The following is a 20,713-nucleotide window of genomic DNA, read 5'->3' on the forward strand; positions in this document are numbered from 1 at the left end:
TGTAGCCGTTTGAGGTAAGGGAGGGGATGGAGGGGGAACAAACACCAGAAACGGATTTGACCAGACGCCACCAGGATTTGGAAGAGGGAGACAGATAAGAGAGTTCGGTCTTGAGAACGGAGAGATATTGTTTCCTGGCTCTCCTGAGGGTGGACACACACTTGTTTCGGGCTTTGTGAAAGGAAATGAGATTTCCTTCCGTTGGATTTGCTTTCCAGGAGACGAAGGCAAGTTGTTTCTGGGCAACAGCCTCACCACAAGATTCCGTGTACCATGGACGGGAGGAAGGGTATGACAACTGAAGACGAGATGGGATAAATCTGTGCATGAGAGAGAGCAATTTACTTTGGAAGAATTCCCAGGATGAGTTGATGTCAGAGGTGGTAGAGATGGGAGACCAGTCCAGATGATTGATGGCTGCTTGAAGACCGTGCCAGTTGGCCTGAGTGAAATGCCAGACTCGTCGACGCTGAGCAGGCTCCCTGAGGATGGTCAGAGAGATGTCCACTTTAACAAGGACATGATCAGATGATCCGATCGGAGCAGAAGAAGAGCAGCAGACATTTTCAGGGAAGTTAGTCATAACCAAGTCCAGAAGAGAAGATGTTCCGTTGACTGAGATCCGGGTCGGGAAATTGACAGATTGTGTCAGTCCCAGTGAGTCGCAGAAGTCCTTTGCTGAAGAGCCATGGCTGGTGAGAGAGGTACCCACACCCAGCCAACTGGCATGGTGACAATTGAAATCACCACATATGAGGAAGAGAGAGTTGGGATGAGTAGATAGAAGTTGGTCCATATCATCAGACAGCGAGATGTAGATGGAGTCATCACTGTTTGGTGGACGGTACAACACACATATGAACAAGAGGTGGGAGCGAAGGGGAAGCCGTAGCCAGAGGTATTCCTGGGGGTGAGGTGGAGAGAGTGCAGTGCAGGGCGAGTGAGGAAGAGAGTTTTTGATAAAGATAGCAACCCCGCCTCCAGGACGAGGCTCAGGTCTATCATACCGGAGGAGGGAGTAGCCCGGGAGAGATACTATGGAATCAGAGACATCATAAAGGAGGAAAGTTTCTGTTAAGCAGATCACGTCTGGTTTGACAGAAGCAACCTGTATGGAGAGATCAGTTAAGTTTGAACGAAGGCCCCGGATGTTTGAGGTCCATACCGTTAATGAAGAGGAAGGGGGAGCATCAGATACAGAACAGGGGGGAGGAGGGGTAGGGTAAGATGTGGAAGAGGTGGAAGAGATAGGGAGAGCTGTTGAAGGTGTGTCAGAGATTTCAGAATAGCTCGGAGAAAGGGAAGGATGGGGTGGACAAAAGGTTTGATGGTGATTGGGTGAGCAACAATGAGGTGTTATTTGAGGAGGGGGAAGAGCGAGGCAGAAGGTTGGGGGAGATGGAGGTGAGAGTTTGAAGGGGGAAGAAGCGGGGAGGACGCTTTGAGGAGGGGGAGTGAGAGGGGGGAAATTGAGAAGCAATGAGGGTGGGGAGATTTGAAGGGGAGGGGTGAGGGGGGAGTTTGGGAGGGAAGGGACAAGGGGAGGGATTTGAAAGGGATGGGATATGGGGGAGATTTGGAGGGGAGGGGTGAGGCAGGAGTCTAGGAGGGGAGGGGCGAGGGGGCGTCTTGGCGGGGAGGGGTGAGGGGGTCGTTTAAGAGGGAGGGGGCAAGGGGGGAGATTTGAAAGGGATGGGTGATGGGGAAGATTTGGAGGGGAGGGGTGATGGGGAAGATTTGGAGGGGAGGGGTTATGGGGAAGATTTGGAGGGGAGGGGTGAGATTGGATTTTTGAAAGTGTACGATTTATGGGAAACGAACATTTATTGCAAAATGAGTTTCTTGTGACCTTCAAGTTAAAAATACGTTTAAGGACGCTGGATGGAGGATGGAGTGCAGGAGAGTTTAGGGAATGTAGAAAAAAGGCACTATAGGAGATGGATATTTTTTTTGGGATGAATTGATTTGGTGAGCAAGTCGAAAGCAGCCTTTTAAAGAAGAAGAAGAAAAAGGTGTTATAAAATATGACGGAATACATAACTTGAGGGGAAAGTGTAAACATTGAAGGTTAATGAGTGAAAACTATCTGGGGAAATGGGGGAGAAACACGTGGTCGAAGAACGAACGAACGAATAAGAATGAATAAACGAATGAGAACAGAGAAGGAAATGTTTTTTTTTTTTGTTTTTTTGAGTTGAGATTTACACAAGGAAGTAGGCTATGGGTGAAAAGCCTGGGAATACAGAGAACGAAAGTTATTGGATCACAAACGACGGACCGCTGAGAGAAAAACAAAGCCTCAAGGTTGTACAGTGCACACTGTACAAGGCCTCAAGACACGACACGGCAAACAGACGATCAATTTATGAAAGATAAACACCGAGAAACAACCAAAGTTGCACACAATAACTTCACACACCGAAAGATAAATACAGTTTCGACAAAATACAATTGTGAACAGACTTAACTTCGAAAAACGTGGAGACCGTGTGGAGCTTCGAAAATCCCTCCCACCGTCTCCGAGATCTCGCGAGATCTCGCTTTGCACAAAAAAGGTGCAAAAACAGATCCCAGCAACTACAGACCAATCAGCCTCCTCCCAATTATCAGCAAAGTAATGGAATCCATCATTGCTTCAGATATGAAATCTTTCCTCTTCTCCAATGGCTTGATCTCTGATCATCAATTTGGTTTCAGACCTGGACACTCCACTCTGGACATGCTGCTTCTGCTTTCTCAACAATGGATGGAGGTCCTCAATGCCAAACAGGAAATTAGAGCAGTCTCCCTTGACATATCATGTGCCTTCGATACGGTCTGGCACCCCGCTCTGCTCACCAAACTCTCCTCTTTTGGTATCCATGGAAATCTCCACGCATGGCTGGCGGACTTCCTCTCTAGTCGTAGTCAACGTGTGGCCCTGAATGGGGTTCTCTCATCTCCTCTTCCTGTTCAGGCTGGAGTTCCCCAAGGCAGTGTTCTGGGCCCCGTGCTTTTTCTGGTCTTCATCAATGATCTCTCTGACTCTCTTGAAAATCCTCTCTATCTCTTTGCTGACGACCCTACTCTTTGTCGCTCCATTCTTCATCCCTCAGATCGGCAGTCTGCAGCTTCCTCACTCTCTGCAGACCTTGACAAAATCACAGACTGGGCAAACAAGTGGAACATGTCTTTCAATCCTGACAAATCTCACACTCTTACGATGTCTCTCCGAAAAGACCGACTGGACAACCCTCCCATCCACTTTCTGAATAATCCTCTCCAAGAAGTTCTGTCACTCAAGCTTTTGGGTCTCACTATCTGCCATGATCTTTCCTGGGAAAACCACATTTCAAATCTGGCCTCCAAAGCCAGTCGCCGACTGGGCATCCTCCGTCGTGCGAAGTCCTTCCTTGGCACACCTGAGCTCCTCACCACATACAAGGCTTTCATCCGCAGCTCAATGGAATACTGCTCTCCGTCTGGGCTGGTGCTCCTGCCTCACACCTAGCTCGCCTTCACGCTGTTGAAACCAAAGCATTCAGAATCATTGGAATCTCCCGCGATGAAGCTAACTCCAAGTGCCTCTCACTCACTCACCGCAGGCAGGTTGGTGGTCTTTCCGTCTTCTACCGACTCCTCTCTGGCCTTGCCCCCCCAGCTCTCTCTGGGCTCTGTCCCGCAAATATTCCTACAGGTCGCACAAGATCTGCCTGCAACCCTCTTATGGTTAAACTGCCAAAATCAAGACTCTCTGCTCACCTTCACTCCTTCATTCCTCTTTTCTCCCGCCTCTGGAACAAACTCCCTCACTCTCTTCAATCCCACTCCACCCTCCAAGTCTTTAAAACAGCTGTTCACCACCATCTCTTATCTTCCCCCATCCAAAACCTTGATCTTTTCTACCCCTGCTAATTTCACCCCAATTCCACTTTTTTGAAATACCAACTTCTGTCCAGGAAGTCCTTGGTGTCCTTGTGTTTTATACTTCTCCCTCCCCCCCCCCCCCTTCCCATGCCTCCTCCCCCCGGGCCCTCTCCCTTCCACACATCTCCCTGCTCTCGGATGTTGTGTTTGTGTGCTTCGCCTTCTCTCCCCATCTTCTCTTCCGCTCCCTCTTTTTATATATTTTGTTTGTCTGGTTGATTTGTTTGTGAAGTAAATGTTAGCTCTTTCACGAGCCTCGATTCAGTATACAAAAAAAAAAAAAAAAAAACTTGAAAATCGGTCAGGTTTGTGAACATCTACCTGTGTTTTTGTGAGCCCTTCCCCCTAATGTTTGCATGATATCCCTATCCTCACCCCTCTTTCTCCTCACCACCGCTCCCACAACACCCTCCACCAGCTTGCTTACCACCCTGCAGCAAACACATGATCCCACCATTTAAGACGACATACCCTCTGACACTGTTTCAGATGGTCCAAGCTATCGTAATATCAAACAAACCTGAGCTGTACAGTATTGAACGAATTCCACTCGTTCTCAAAGCAAAGACCAGGCCAGAGCGACAGCCTCCATCTTTGCCCCGAGACCGAGTGACCAATGTACATCCTATTTAAACGAAGTGACCAGAGTGACCAATCCTGACCACCAGATTGATCCTCCTGGACAATTCTGTGCTACCTAGTGCACTACGCTGACCCTCGCTCTGCTTTGTCCTCCTAGATTCTGGCAGGGCTGTATACGGTTCGAGATGGCCACATCGACCCATACTCTCTCACAATGGCCCTAGCTGCAGGAGCACGCATGCACGGTGCACACCTGCAGCAGAAAACCCCCGTCACGGGGCTGGAAACTCGGACTGATGGTGGCTGGAACGTCCAAACGCCTCAAGGAATCATCAAGGCTAAACGTATCATCAACTGCGCTGGTGGGGAATGTTCATAAAGGGGGTGAAGTTGTGACACTTTCGAAAGACATTTTTGAGTATTGTCATACAGGAGGAGTAACAAGTAAAAAAAAAAAAAAAAAGCTTTAACTTTTCTTGAATGTAAACAGCGATTCCATTTTTTAGAAACTTTGTATCTTGTGGCCTAGAAACTTTGTATCTCTATAGTCCATGTAGTGTCACAACTCTCATTGGTGTCACAAACCTATCTCTTGTCCTGATCGACCAAGTTGTGTTAAGAAATGCAAACAGGTTTTGACATGTGGTGTATTTCATGCAGGATTCTGGGCCAAGGAGTTGGGTAAAATGGCTGGAGTGGAACACCAATTGATGACGATACATCATCAATATTTCATCACTTCTGCAGTCCCAGAGGTGGCAGCTCTTCAACAGGAAATCCCAGTACTGCGAGACATCGAGGGTTCCTATTACCTGCGACAAGAGCGGCAAGGCCTCCTGATAGGCCCCTATGAGAGTAAAGAGACAATGCGACTACAGGACGACTGGATGGAGAATGGCGTCCCATCTGGTGCAAACACTGCTCACATCATGATGTACACACAAATTGAAACGTGTTTGTTTAATATCTGCACACGGGAGTTTCTACATTATTACTAGCAAGACAAAGACATTATGTATTTTTACATGTACAACGTGGATATTATGAAGCAATGAGCAAGTCAACACAGTGTATGGGACTTGAACCTACTGGAAACGGTACCCGCCCTACGGGCGGGGCTTCAATTGGGAGACCCAAATGAAAAGGCAAAATATCAGAAATTGAAGGCTTTTTTTTTATTTTAAACGATTTATATAAACATCCGTTAAATCATATCACACGCAAATCATCAAAATCTAAACAGTATTTGTAGAATTTCAATAAAAGTCACATCACTGTTCATATCGGTAAATATTATTCCATTGAAGGAACTGCGCTCCAACGCGAGTCGAAAGAATTGACGCGACCAAAGACGGAATTCGTCCGAGTTGCTTTATTGAAACAAAACAGCTCAGGTATTCTGACAAGCCCGTTTATCGGGCAGCAATATATATACACATTTATGTCGGGAAGTTTGCCCGGCAAAAGCTATACCGGGCATGCCCGGGTGACAAGGGCGAGCCTTGGAAAGGCGAGTCTGGACCTGCCCGGGCGTGTTTGGCTGCGGCCTGGCAAGTCGAGGCTGGGCGTGCCCGGGCGCTCTGGGCGAGCCCTGGAAAGGCGATAGCGGGCATGCCCGGACGCTCTGGGCGAGCCCTGGAAAGGCGATAGCGGGCATGCCCAGACGCTCTGGGCGAGCCCTGAAAAGGCGATAGCGGGCATGCCCGGGAGGTTCGGGCGTGCCCGGGAACAGTGAGTCCGGGCATGCCCGGGAGAGGCGCGTCTGGCCGTGTTCTGGCCGGTGCAAGGCGATTGTGTGCATCCAGCGGTAACCGCTACACACGCCCCTCCAGAATCGACCTGCACCGGCAGGGTCAATTTAAGGGGGGTCCGGATGACCCCACCAAAGCGACCCCTGGAGGGTCGTGGGGAGGGGTCCGACATGGTGGTGGGTGGTCGAGCGGGGGGAACTGTGGACGGGGGGCGGCCTTGCCGCGGAGGAAGGGCCAACCGTGGTGGTCGGTCGACGTCCATGTGCGCCGGTTTGAGGCGGTCCACAGAAATCCGGTCCGGCCGTCCGCCGAAGTCGATGATGAAAGACTTGTTGCCCCGTCGCAGGACCCGGAAGGGCCCGTCGTACGGCGGCCGGAGTGGCCCCCGGTGCGCGTCATGACGCACAAAGACGTACTCCGCTGTGCGAAGCGCCGGGGGGACGTAGGACTGGTGGCCACCGTGGCGGGACGTCGGCACGGGGGCAAATCGTCGGGCGGCCTCCTGGAGGTCCGAGCCCTGGCCAGCGGCGGACCAGGGACCGGTAGCGTCGGGCACAAATTCGCCCGGGACGCGGAGCGGCTGGCCGTAGACGAGCTCGGCGGCGGACGCATGGAGGTCTTCCTTGGGGGCCGTGCGAAGGCCCAAAAGGACCCACGGCAGCCGGTCGGCCCAACCGTCATCCTGAAGGCCGGCCATGAGTGCGGCCTTCATGGAGCGGTGAAACCGCTCGCACAACCCGTTGGCTTGGGGGTGGTAGGCCGTGGTGCGGTGCAGCGTGACCCCCAACGAACGGGCGACCGCGCCCCAAAGCTCAGACGTGAACTGTGGGCCGCGGTCGGACGAGATGTCCGCTGGTGCGCCGAAGCGCGCGACCCAGGTGGCGATGAACGCCTGCGCCACGTCGGCGGTGGTGGTGGAGGCGAGGGGCACGGCCTCCGGCCACCTGGTGGTCCTGTCCACCATGGTGAGCAGGTGGGTGAACCCCCGCGAGGGGGGCAGGGGACCCACCAGGTCCACGTGGACGTGGTCGAAACACCGTTCAGGCACGGCGAAAGGTGCCAGCGGGGCCTGGGTGTGGCGGTGGACCTTGACCAGCTGGCAGGCCGTGCAGGCGTTGGCCCAGTCGCGGATGTTTCGTCGAAGGCCGTGCCAGACGAAACGCGCCGACACCAGCTTCTGAGAAGCTTTCCGGCCCGGGTGAGAAAGGCCGTGGATGGAGGCGAAGATGCGGCGCTGCCAGGAAAGAGGCACGATGGGGCGAGGCTGGCCCTGGGAGACGTCGCAGAGCAGGACGGTGCCCGCGAAGGGAATGTCGGCCAGGCGGAGGCCCGTGTCCGCCGCACGGAGTGCCTGCACCGAGGCGTCGGTGGTCTGGTCGGCCGCCATGAGCGCGAAGTCCACGCCGAGGTGGACCGCGTTCGCGCTGGCCCGAGAAAGACAGTCGGCCACGGCGTTGTCTTTGCCGGCGACGTGCTGGATGATGTCCGTGGTGAACTCCGACACGGCGGAGAGGTGGCGCTGCTGGCGGGCCGACCACGGCTCCGTGACCTTAGCCATTACGTAGACCAACGGCTTGTGGTCGACGAAAGCCGTGAACGGGCGGCCCTCCAGGAGGTGTCGGAAATGGCAAACGGCCAGGAATAGCCCGAGCAGCTCGCGGTCGAACGTGCTGTAGTTTAACTCGTTCGGCCGGAGTTGCCGGCTGAAAAAAGCGAGTGGCTGCCAAACCCCGTCCACCCATTGCTCATGGACGGCGCCCACCGCGTAGTTGGAGGCGTCCGTAGTGAGGGCGATGGGCGCGTTGAGCACCGGGTGAGCCAGCAGCGTTGCGTCGGCGAGGGCCCGTTTGGCGCTGGCGAAGGCCGCGTCCATGGCCGTGGACCAAACAATGTCATGCTTGGCCGGCTTGCCCCGGAGGGCCTCGTAAAGGGGCCGCATGAGCTGAGCAGCGCGGGGCACGAATCGGTGATAAAAATTCACCATGCCGAGGAACTCTTGGAGGGCCTTGATGGAACGGGGACGCGGGAACGTGGTGATGGCCTCGACCTTGGTCGGCAGCGGCACGGCCCCGGTCTTGGTGATGCGGTGGCCCAAAAAGTCAACGGTCGTCGCGCCGAAGTGGCATTTGACCGGGTTGACAATTAAGCCGTGCTCGCTGAGGCGACCGAACAGTGTTCGGAGGTGGAGGAGGTGCTCGGCGCGGGACGTGCTGGCGACGAGGATATCGTCCAGATAGACGAAAAGAAACGGCAGGTCGCGCAGCACGCCGTCCATCAAGCGCTGGAACGCCTGGGCCGCGTTCTTGAGGCCAAACGGCATCCGCAAAAATTCGAACAGGCCGAACGGCATGATGACGGCCGTCTTCGGGACGTCGGCCGCCCGTACAGGTACCTGGTGGTAGCCCCGTATCAGGTCAATTTTCGAAAAGATGACCCGTCCCGCCAAACGGGCGGAAAAGTCCTGAATATGCGGGATCGGGTACCTGTCGGGGGTGGTAGCGTCGTTGAGACGGCGGTAGTCGCCACACGGGCGCCATCCACCCCCCGGCTTTGGCACGATGTGCAGTGGCGAGGCCCACGCGCTATCGGAGCGCCGCACGATGCCGAGGTGCTCCAACGCGTCGAACTCGGCCTTCGCCACGGCGAGCTTGGCCGGGTCGAGGTGGCGGGCCCTGGCATAGACCAGCGGGCCCGTAGTGGGTATGTGGTGCTCAATCCCGTGCCGCACCGCGACGGCCGAAAACGTCGGCCGTGTGAGGGCCGGGAATTCCGCGAGCAGGCGAGCGAACTCGTTCACTGCCGGGAGGGCGCACGCCAGTTCGGTCGGCGCGGAGCTGCTCATCGTGCACGCCAGGGAGCTGAAGGTCTCGGCGTTGACAAGGCGACGACGTTTGACGTCGACCAGCAGCCCGTGCGTGCAGAGGAAGTCGGCGCCCAGCAAAGCCATGGGGACGCAGGTGGTCACAAAAGTCCATTGAAAACGCTGGCTGCCGAAGCAGAGGGTGACAACGCGTGGGCCGAAAGTGCGTATGGCCGAGCCATTAGCAGCGACCAAAGAGGGGCCGCAAACGGCGTCCCGCCTGTCCTGCTCGGAGGCGGGTATGACGCTCAGTTGGGCGCCGGTGTCACACAGGAAACGCCGCCCAGACGCTTTGTCCCGAATAAACAGCAAGTTGCCCGAGTGGCCAGCGCTCATGGCTGGGAATGAACGCCGGCCCGGCCGTTTCCCGACCTGCCGAAAGTGCACGGGGGCCGGCACGTCCGAGCCTTGTGTCCGAACCTGGCGTGGTAATAACACCACGCCCGGTCAGGTGGAGGCCCCGGCCATCGTGTCGGAAGCGGGCGGTGCGGTGTGGCGGCCGCCAGTTGCACCGGCAGTTCGGCCTCCAACCGCGCAGGGCGCTCGGGCGTCGTGGGCGTCGCCTCGGACGGCGGCGGGCTCCAGGTAACCGCGCCGATGTGCTGGCCCGCCGAGGAGACCTTATCGGCTTCCCTGGCGAGGGCGCGGGAATCCGTGATCAACGTGCCAGCCAGGGCGAGGCGTACCGGGTGAGGCAGCTGGCGAAGGAACAGCTCGCGGGACAGATAATCCGGAGAGTGCTCACCGAGCAACGAGAGCATATTGTCCATGCGCTCTGACGGGCGCGTGTCGCCGAGCTCGGGCAGAGCGAGCAGGCGCCGTGCGCGTGCTGCCGGTGAGAGGGCGAAAGCGTCGAGGAGGAGTGTCTTCAGCGCGTCGTATTTGTCAGCAGCCGGCGGGTGCTCGAGGAGGCTCAAGGCGCGGGCCGCGGTGGCGGAACCGAGCGCCGCCACAACATGGTGGAAGCGGGTGTCGTCCGCGGTGATGCCTCGCAGGGCGAACTGAGAGTCCGCCTGAGCGAACCAAACAGCCGCGTGAGCCTCCCAGAAGGTAGGCAGTTTAAGCGTCACTGCCGTATCCATGTCGGTAGGTCACCAATGAAGGAACTGCGCTCCAACACGAGTCGAAAGAATTGACGCGACCAAAGACGGAATTCGTCCGAGTTGCTTTATTGAAACAAAACAGCTCAGGTATTCTGACAAGCCCGTTTATCGGGCAGCAATATATATACACATTTATGTCGGGAAGTTTGCCCGGCAAAAGCTATACCGGGCATGCCCGGGTGTCAAGGGCGAGCCTTGGAAAGGCGGGTCTGGACCTGCCCGGGCGTGTTTGGCTGCGGCCTGGCAAGTCGAGGCTGGGCGTGCCCGGGCGCTCTGGGCGAGCCCTGGAAAGGCGATAGCGGGCATGCCCGGACGCTCTGGGCGAGCCCTGGAAAGGCGATAGCGGGCATGCCCGGACGCTCTGGGCGAGCCCTGGAAAGGCGATAGCGGGCATGCCCGGACGCTCTGGGCGAGCCCTGAAAAGGCGATAGCGGGCATGCCCGGACGCTCTGGGCGAGCCCTGGAAAGGCGAGAGCGGGCATGCCCGGGAAAGACGAGACTGGGCGTGCCCGGGAGGTTCGGGCGTGCCCGGGAACAGTGAGTCCGGGCATGCCCGGGAGAGGCGCGTCTGGCCGTGTTCTGGCCGGTGCAAGGCGATTGTGTGCATCCAGCGGTAACCGCTACACCATCGTGTTTGGAAAAATAGGAAAAATAATTGGAAAAACAATATAGTGTCGGAGTTGCGAATGACGAGAGGGCGAGACACTTCTCAGCTTGTTCAAAGCTCCTTTATTCCAACAGAACTAACTCGCGACCGGAACTCATGCATCTTTTATAACACAAAATCACTCTTAAGGAGGCGTGGCTCCAACAACCGAGCGCACGCCACGCCCATACCATCAATAGCCCCACTGGTCCCGTGCCTGTGGATTATGTCCCAATGGGGTAACCCCCACATGTGCCCCCCCGGAATTCACTCGCATGGGCAATGTCAGTTTTCGGGGGGCCTTAACCACCCGGCTGAAACGACTGATGACCCGAGCAGGGACTGTTAGCTTGGCGGTGGGCGGGCCAACCGGGGACTTACCCGAGGGGGGACGGCCCCGCCGTGAGGGTTGAGCCCACCGAGGGGGCTGGTCTAGGTCCAAGTGAGCCGGCTTGAGGCGGTCCACCGAAAGGTGGTCCGGTTTGCCACCGATGTCGACCACGAAGGACTTGTCCCCGGCCTCCAGAACGCGGAAAGGCCCGTTGTAAGGCGGCCGAAGCGGCCCCAGGTGTGTGTCATGGCGAACAAAGATGTACTCCGCTGTACGTAGATCCGGCGGGACGTGGGCCTGAGGCAAACCATGTTGAGATGTGGGCACTGGTGCAAGCTTCTTGGCATTCTTCCGGAGAACCCACCGCTGACGGGCAGTGGACCAGGGGCTTGTGGCGTCAGGCATGAACTCCCCGGGAACTCGCAGCGGCTGGCCATAGACGAGCTCCGCGGATGAGGACTGGAGGTCTTCCTTAGGGGCTGACCTGAGGCCCAACATGACCCACGGGAGTCTGTCAACCCAACTGTCATCCCTGAGAGCTCGCCCTGAGAGCAGCTTTCATAGAGCGATGGAACCTCTCACACAATCCATTAGCCTGGGGATGATATGCAGTGGTGCGATGGAGCTTTACCCCCAACCCCTGGGCAACAGCACCCCAGAGCTCTGAAGTGAATTGTGGCCCCCTGTCTGAAGAGATGTCCGAGGGGGCGCCAAACGGGCAACCCAAGTGCCGATGAACGCCCGGGCCACATCGGCGGATGTTGTAGATGTGAGCGGGATGGCCTCTGGCCACCTGGTGGTCCGATCAACCATCGTGAGGAGGTGGGTGAATCCCCGCGAGGGGGAGAGGGGCCCTACCAGGTCCATGTTAAGATGGTCAAACCGTCGCTCGGGCACTGTGAATGCTGCCAATGGGGCCTGGGTATGGCGATGCACCTTCGAGCATTGGCACTCGATGCAGGTGTTGGCCCAGTCGCGCACATCCTTCCTGAGCCAGTGCCAAACGAACTTCGCCGCCACCAACTTTTGCGACGCCTTCCTGCCCGGGTGAGAAAGACCGTGGACGGCATCAAACACCAGCCGTCTCCAGCTGGTGGGTACGACAGGGCGAGGCTGTCCCAAAGATACGTCGCACAGTAGCGTGGTGCCCGTGTCCTTGAACGACACATCAGGCAGTCGAAGTCCCGTGACCACCACCCTGCAGGCCTGGACATCCGGGTCGGAGATCTGATCGGCCGCCATGCAGGCGTAGTCGATGCCAAGGTGAACCGCGCCAGCTATGGACTGGGGGAGACAATCGGCGACCGTATTATCCTTCCCAGCCTCCACTTTAGATGGCAGTGGGACGGCCCCCTCCCTCGTGATGCGGTGGCCGAGAAAGTCAATTGAGGCCACCCCGAACAAGCACTTGGCCGGGTTAATGATCAGGCCATGCTGACTGAGGCGTTCAAAGAGCGCTCGGAGGTGAAGCATGTGTTCCGTCCTCGAAGCGCTGGCGATGAGAATATCGTCCAGGTAGACGAACTGAAACGGCAAATCCCGCAACACGCTGTCCATCAGGCGCTGGAAAGCCTGGGCTGCGTTCTTGAGCCCAAAAGGCATATGGAGGAATTTGAAAAGCCCGAACGATGTAATCACCGCGGTCTTAGGAACGTCCTGCGGCCGGACGGGGACTTGGTGGTAACCACGAAGGAGGTCCACTTTAGAAAAAAAACCTTTACCGGCCAAGTGGGTGGAAAAATCCTGGATGTGCGGGATTGGGTAGCGGTCGGGGGTAGTGGCATCGTTAAAGTGGCGATAATCCCCGCACGGGCACCAACCGCCACCCGGCTTCGGCACAATGTGGGGAGGCGAGGCCCACGGGCTGTTGGACCGTCGCACGATGCCAAGACGCTCCAACGTGTCGAACTCCGCCTTTTTGATTGCGAGTTTCGCCGGGTCGAGGCGTCAAGCCCGGGCATAGACAGGCGGGCCGGTGGTCAGAATGTGATGCTCCACCCCTTGCTTGACGGCAACGGCCGAAAAGGTGGGCTGTGTAAGGGCCGGGAACTCGGTGAGGAGGCGGGCGAACTCATCGGAGGTCGAGAGCGTGCACGCAAGCCTCGTCGAGGCGGACCTGCTCAGCGAGCATGGAAGAGAACTGAATGTCTCCACATTAATGAGCCGCCAATTTTTAACATCCACCAATAGGCCATTGGCGCAGAGGAAATCAGCGCCCAGCAAGGGGGTGGACACCCTCCCATGCATCCCATGTAAATCCCATGTAAACCGCTGCCCGCCAAAGCACAGTGCCATGGTCCGTTTGCCAAAAGTCTGAATAGCACTGCCGTTGGCGGCTTCCAGGGTGGGGCCGTGACTCTGACGCCGACGACGCAGGTAGAACGCTCACCTGGGCCCCTGTGTCGCAGAGGAAACGACGTCCGGAGTCGGTGTCAGAAATGAACAACAAACTGCCCGAATGGCCGACGCTCATGGCAATTAACGAGCGCCTGCCATCCCGTTTCCCGACTCGCTGAAGCTGCAGGGTGGCCGGCATGCCTTGGCCTTGGGCCCAAACCTTGCGTGGTAAAAGCACAAGCCTGGGGCCTTCCGCCGCTGGGCCGTAATGGCGGCCACGACGGTGTCTGCCAGCGGCGTAGGCTCGACGGGGCCGGGATCCCATGCAGCTGCACTACATTGCTGTCTTGTCTGCGGACTTGTCTTGTCTGTGGAGAAAAACTTGTCTGTGAAGAAAAACTTGTCTGCTTCCCTGGCCAGGGTGCGGAAATCCTTAACAGACGAGTTGGCCAGGGCTGTCCGTAACTGACCTGGCAGCTGTTGCAGGAACAGTTCTTTGAAGAGGAAACATGGTCGGTGGCTGCCCAGGAGAGACAACATGTGGTCCATAAGCTCCGACGGCTTGGAGTCGCCCAGCCCGGGTTGAGAAAATTGCTGGTGGGCGCGCTCGGCCTCACTGAGCTCGAAGGTTACGAGCAGCAGCGCCTTTAGCGTCTCGTACTTGCGGCCCTTCAGAGGATCCTGGAGAAGGCTCACCACTCTGGTCGCAGTGGAGCCGCTGAGCGCAGAAACGACGTAATAATACTTCGTGTCGTCAGCAGAAATGCTCCGAATGGCGAATTGAGCCTCAGCTTGTGCGAACCAAACGGCAGCTTGTCGTTCCCAAAACTCCGGCAGTTTAATCGAAACTGCGCTTGTCGCCATGTTCGTTTGAAGCTCCGAAAACGTTCGAGAGCAAGGCGGGGTCACCAATGTAGGAGTTGCGGATGACGAGAGGGCGAGACACTTCTCAGCTTGTTCAAAGCTCCTTTATTCCAACAGAACTAACTCGCGACCGGAACTCATGCATCTTTTATAACACAAAATCACTCTTAAGGAGGCGTGGCTCCAACAACCGAGCGCACGCCACGCCCATACCATCAATAGCCCCACTGGTCCCGTGCCTGTAGATTATGTCCCAATGGGGTAACCCCCACAATAGCCTATTTTACTCCAGGGGGTCCCAGGATTACCCAACCAAAATTTCGTTGCGATCGGTTCAGCGGTTTTTGCGGTACCTGGGAACAGACGGACAGACGGACATTTGGTGAATTATAGTAAGATGAGGAAAATCATGGGGAAAATTCTGTTGAAAATACCAAATGGGCAAAGCCGAGACAACTGAGCTCTTCTCATATTTTGTGGGCAGGCTTTGGGAAGGAGCTGTTTGAGTCTGACCTTGATCGGCTCCTGCCTCATGTGGAGAAAGCCATGGAGGTCGTGCCAGTACTTAAAGATGCTGAAATCTCCAGGGTTGTTTGTGGACCCATCATGTACAGCCCAGAACCTCTACCCCTTGTGGGGCCTTATGAGGGTTCAAAGAACTACTGGGTGGCTGTGGGGTTTGGGTGAGTATAACTAGGGAGCACCCCTCACATATAAATGAATCACCATTGTGAAAGAGTGATGTGATGAAACCCTTTTTTAACAGATATGGAATCGTGCATGCGGGAGGTGTGGGTAAGTACCTTGCAGACTGGATCATGAATGGTGAGCCGCCATATGACCTCATTGAGGCTGACCCCAATCGTTTTGATGGTTGGGCAACTCCACATTATGCACGGGCCAAGGCCAAGGAATCCTACGGCATGAACAATGCAGGTTCGTAAACAGGTTAAAATTCTGCATCCTTGGGATAGAATTCCATCCTGGAGAGACCTGTTGCTAAAAACTGCTTACATTGTATTTTGTATATCCAATAATTTTTCCATTGACCCAATGCACTTTAAACGAGAACGGGACTCGGTAAACCGCATACCTCCGCCAAGCTGAACAGTTTACGTTTTGTATCTCACTGATAGGATGGATCCAGGATCCGTCCTATCAGTGAGATATAACACTGGATCACTACTATGGATCCCGACCTCCAAAATCCAATTGGTTTGTTGTCGTCACCTACCGAACTCAACCAACAAGTTTTGTATGAATCTGTCCACAACTTTTTCCAATATCGTGCTATGTATCGTTTTGACCCTATCCATAATGGTGAAGAATCACTTAAATTTTTAAAAATCTTCTCCAGATGTGGATGTTCACTAAGATATAATCATTTCGTCCTTGTCATACACCCAACCTCTCCACCAAATTTCATCAGAATCCATCCACAACGTTTTGAGATATCCTGTTCACAGAGAAACAGGCAAAAGCCTGTGCTACTATTACCAACCGATGGTTGTTTGTCTGTTCTCTATCGTTTTAAATGCTAAGCATCAAGCAAGAAAGCAGCACGTATCATTTTTATAGTCTTTGGTATGACTGCCGGGTTTGAACCGCAAACTCCACCATTACACCACAGAGTCAGCTTAAAACAATCAATAACAGACAATCAACAACAACACAACTGCCTTTAGAGGCAATTTTTCCCCGCAGGGCAGGGGTTGGCCTTTTTCAGGCACCGTGGTCCCCTTTTTGAAGCGATGTTTTATGACCGGATGCCCTTCCTGCCACCAACCCTGTTAGTCGCCTCTTGCGACACACAGGGACTTACCAGTGAACTGGTACTCAGTTTGCCGACCTCGGAGGGATGACAGGCTGAGTCAACCCTCCTGGCGCTAATTCGGTGATCGACCGGGATTCGAACCCAGGATCCTAGGATCCCAAGCCGGCACCCTAACCGCTAAGCCAACACCAGGCTACAAATGACAGCACAATAAACACCACAATCCTTTTCGAGATTGCCATCACATCTTTTGTGTCATTCCAACTTTGTCATTCCTTCTTTGTAATCCCTTCCCCCTTTGTATCGGGGCTGCGAGTGGACTTTTTTGATATTGGTCGCGAATGAGTTGAGGCTTCCTGGGGGAGGGATTGCCCGCGACATCGTCCTATATTGCAATTGCAATTAAACCTGCGTCTCAGGTTGTATTACCAAGTGTGAGTTATTGTTGGAGAGAAATCTAGCACCTCCATTACAGGCCGACACGCCATTTTGTCCTCGAAGAGGCTGCCCGCTTGGTGCATCTTGTTTTGTCGTTGGGATTCCCATATTGACATCATTGTGTTGATCGCCGTTGGTTCCCATATCGGCTCAATTCCCATATCGACCTCTGACCTCGTAACTCCTCGTCCGCCGCTGTGCCAATGCCTGCCTGTTCTCGTCATTCTGCACGGCTTCAACCAACGTGGGGATTAGTGCACAGACTTTGGGGAATGTTACATTCCAGTCACGTTTGTCGTATCGTGAGTTTATTGATTGGAGAGCATTGGGGGAATGATGGTACCATCATATGTAATCACCATATTTATATTGCAAAACGTGACTTCAACATTTTTTTTGATGAAAATCTCATGGCAATTTATAGATACTTTTTCGTTTCAAATATAATTTTCTTGATGAAAATCTCGTTGAAAACCACTTATTTTAGTTAGTCCTTTTGAAGGAGACTGTTTAAGGTTTAAGACCTTATTTTTCAATTTTTTTTTGAAGGAGACTTCAAGATTAAAGACCTTATTTTTCAATTTTTTTAGTTAGAAAGAGACTTTAAGATTAAAGGCCTTATTTTTCAATTTTTTTTGAAGGAGACGTTATGATTAAAGACATTATTTTTCAATTTTTAAAGTTGGTCCTTTTGAAGGAGACTGTTTTAGGTTTCAGACCTTATTTTTCAATTTTTTTTTGAAGGAGATGAAGATTAAAGACCCTATTTTTCAATTTTTTTCGTTGGTCCTTTTGAAGGAGACTGTTTAAGGTTTCAGACTTTATTTTTCAATTTTTTTTTTGAAGGAGACTAAGATTAAAGACCTTATTTTTCAATTTTTTTGGTTGGTCCTTTTGAAGGAGACTGTTTAAAGTTTAAGACCTTATTTTTCTATTTTTTTTTTTGAAGGCGACTGTTTAAGGTTTAAGACCTTATTTTTCTATTTTTTTTGAAGGAGACTTTCAGATTAAAGGCCTTATTTTTCAAATTTTTTTTTAAGGAGACTAAGATTAAAGACCTTATTTTTCAATTTTTTTAGTTGGTCCTTTTGAAGGAGACTGTTTAAGGTTTAAGACCTTATTTTTCTATTTTTTTTTGAAGGAGACTTTAAGATTAAAGCCGTTATTTTTCAATTTTTTTAGCTAGAAGGAGACTGTTTAAGGTTTAAGACCTTCTTTTTCTATTTTTTTTTGAAGGAGACTTTCAGATTAAAGGCCTTATTTTTCAAATTTTTTTTTAAGGAGACTAAGATTAAAGACCTTATTTTTCAATTTTTTTAGTTGGTCCTTTTGAAGGAGACTGTTTAAGGTTTAAGACCTTATTTTTCTATTTTTTTTTGAAGGAGCCTTTAAGATTAAAGACCTTATTTTTCAATTTTTAAAGTTGGTCCTTTTGAAGGAGACTGTTTTAGGTTTCAGACCTTATTTTTCAATTTTTTTTTGAAGGAGATGAAGATTAAAGACCCTATTTTTCAATTTTTTTCGTTGGTCCTTTTGAAGGAGACTGTTTAAGGTTTCAGACTTTATTTTTCAATTTTTTTTTTGAAGGAGACTAAGATTAAAGACCTTATTTTTCAATTTTTTTGGTTGGTCCTTTTGAAGGAGACTGTTTAAAGTTTAAGACCTTATTTTTCTATTTTTTTTTTTGAAGGCGACTGTTTAAGGTTTAAGACCTTATTTTTCTATTTTTTTTGAAGGAGACTTTCAGATTAAAGGCCTTATTTTTCAAATTTTTTTTTAAGGAGACTAAGATTAAAGACCTTATTTTTCAATTTTTTTAGTTGGTCCTTTTGAAGGAGACTGTTTAAGGTTTAAGACCTTATTTTTCTATTTTTTTTTGAAGGAGACTTTAAGATTAAAGCCGTTATTTTTCAATTTTTTTAGCTAGAAGGAGACTGTTTAAGGTTTAAGACCTTCTTTTTCTATTTTTTTTTGAAGGAGACTTTCAGATTAAAGGCCTTATTTTTCAAATTTTTTTTTAAGGAGACTAAGATTAAAGACCTTATTTTTCAATTTTTTTAGTTGGTCCTTTTGAAGGAGACTGTTTAAGGTTTAAGACCTTATTTTTCTATTTTTTTTTGAAGGAGACTTTAAGATTAAAGCCGTTATTTTTCAATTTTTTTAGCTAGAAGGAGACTGTTTAAGGTTTAAGACCTTCTTTTTCTATTTTTTTTTGAAGGAGACTTTCAGATTAAAGGCCTTATTTTTCAAATTTTTTTTTAAGGAGACTAAGATTAAAGACCTTATTTTTAAATTTTTTTAGTTGGTCCTTTTGAAGGAGACTGTTTAAGGTTTAAGACCTTATTTTTCTATTTTTTTTTGAAGGAGACTTTAAGATTAAAGCCGTTATTTTTCTATTTTTTTTAGCTAGGAGACTGTTTAAGGTTTAAGACCTTCTTTTTCTATTTTTTTTTTTGAAGGAGACTTTAAGATTAAAGGCCTTATTTTTCAAATTTTTTTTTAAAGGAGACTTTAAGATTAAAGACCTTATTTTTCAATTTTTTTAGTTGGTCCTTTTGAAGGAGACTTTAAGATTAAAGACCATTTTTCAATTTTTTTGGTTGGTCCTTTTGAAGGAGACTGTTTAAGCTTTAAGACCTTATTTTTCTATTTTTTTTTTTTGAAGGAGACTTTAAGATTAAAGACCATATTTTTCTATTTTTTTGGTTGGTCCTTTTGAAGGAAACTGTTTAAGGTTTAAGACCTTATTTTTCTATTTTTTTTGAAGGAGACTAAGATTAAAGACCTTATTTTTCAATTTTTAAAGTTGGTCCTTTTGAAGGAGACTGTTTTAGGTTTAAGACCTTATTTTTCTATTTTTTTTTTTGAAGGAAACTGTTTAAGGTTTAAGACCTTATTTTTCTATTTTTTTTTGAAGGAGACTTTAAGATTAAAGGCCTTATTTTTCAATTTTTTTTGTTAAGGAGACTTTAAGATTAAAGACCTTATTTTTCAATTTTTTGGGGTGGTCCTTTTGAAGGAGACTGTTTAAGGTTAAGACCTTATTTTTCTATTTTATTTGAAGGAGACTTTAAGATTAAAGACCTTATTTTTCAATTTTTTAAGTTGGTCCTTTTGAAGGATACTGTTTTAGGTTTCAGACCTTATTTTTCTATTTTTTTTTTTGAAGGAGACTTTAAGGTTTAAGACCTTATTTTTCTATTTTTTTTTGAAGGAGACTTTAAGATTAAAGGCCTTATTTTTCTATTTTTTTTTTGAAGGAGACTTTAAGGTTTAAGACCTTATTTTTCTATTTTTTTTTGAAGGAGACTTTAAGATTAAAGCTGTTATTTTTCATTTTTTTTAGCTAGAAGGAGACTGTTTAAGGTTTAAGACCTTCTTTTTCTATTTTTTTTTGAAGGAGACTTTCAGATTAAAGGCCTTATTTTTCAAATTTTTTTTTAAGGAGACTAAGATTAAAGACCTTATTTTTCAATTTTTTTAGTTGGTCCTTTTGAAGGAGACTGTTTAAGGTTTAAGACCTTATTTTTCTATTTTTTTTTGAAGGAGACTTTAAGATTAAAGCCGTTATTTTTCTATTTTTTTTAGCTAGAAGGAGACTGTTTAAGGTTTAAGACCTTCTTTTTCTATTTTTTTTTTTGAAGGAGACTTTAAGATTAAAGGCCTTATTTTTCAAATTTTTTTTTTAAGGAGATTTTAAGATTAAAGACCTTATTTTTCAATTTTTTTAGTTGGTCCTTTTGAAGGAGACTTTAAGATTAAAGACCATTTTTCAATTTTTTTGGTTGGTCCTTTTGAAGGAGACTGTTTAAGCTTTAAGACCTTATTTTTCTATTTTTTTTTTTTGAAGGAGACTTTAAGATTAAAGACCATATTTTTCTATTTTTTTGGTTGGTCCTTTTGAAGGAAACTGTTTAAGGTTTAAGACCTTATTTTTCTATTTTTTTTGAAGGAGACTAAGATTAAAGACCTTATTTTTCAATTTTTAAAGTTGGTCCTTTTGAAGGAGACTGTTTTAGGTTTAAGACCTTATTTTTCTATTTTTTTTGAAGGAGACTTTAAGATTAAAGACCTTATTTTTCAATTTTTTAAGTTGGTCCTTTTGAAGGAAACTGTTTAAG

The 20,713-nt window shown here is 50.0% G+C and overlaps 1 protein-coding gene across 2 annotated transcripts in view; it reads left to right on the forward strand.

Moving 5' to 3' along the window:
- Positions 1-20,713, forward strand: part of DMGDH (dimethylglycine dehydrogenase) — an 86,113-nt gene that overhangs the window by 26,073 nt on the left and 39,327 nt on the right. For both annotated transcript variants that reach the window (XM_068107605.2, XM_078772742.1), the window contains exons 5-8: positions 4,646-4,850; positions 5,149-5,397; positions 14,865-15,063; positions 15,147-15,316. In XM_068107605.2, coding sequence (XP_067963706.2) covers positions 4,646-4,850; positions 5,149-5,397; positions 14,865-15,063; positions 15,147-15,316 — 823 coding nt within the window. The remainder of the gene's footprint in view (positions 1-4,645; positions 4,851-5,148; positions 5,398-14,864; positions 15,064-15,146; positions 15,317-20,713) is intronic.

This window comes from Myxine glutinosa, chromosome 2 (genome assembly GCF_964187855.1).
Source record: "Myxine glutinosa chromosome 2, kmMyxGlut1.1, whole genome shotgun sequence".
In the NCBI taxonomy this organism is placed as follows: domain Eukaryota; kingdom Metazoa; phylum Chordata; class Myxini; order Myxiniformes; family Myxinidae; genus Myxine; species Myxine glutinosa.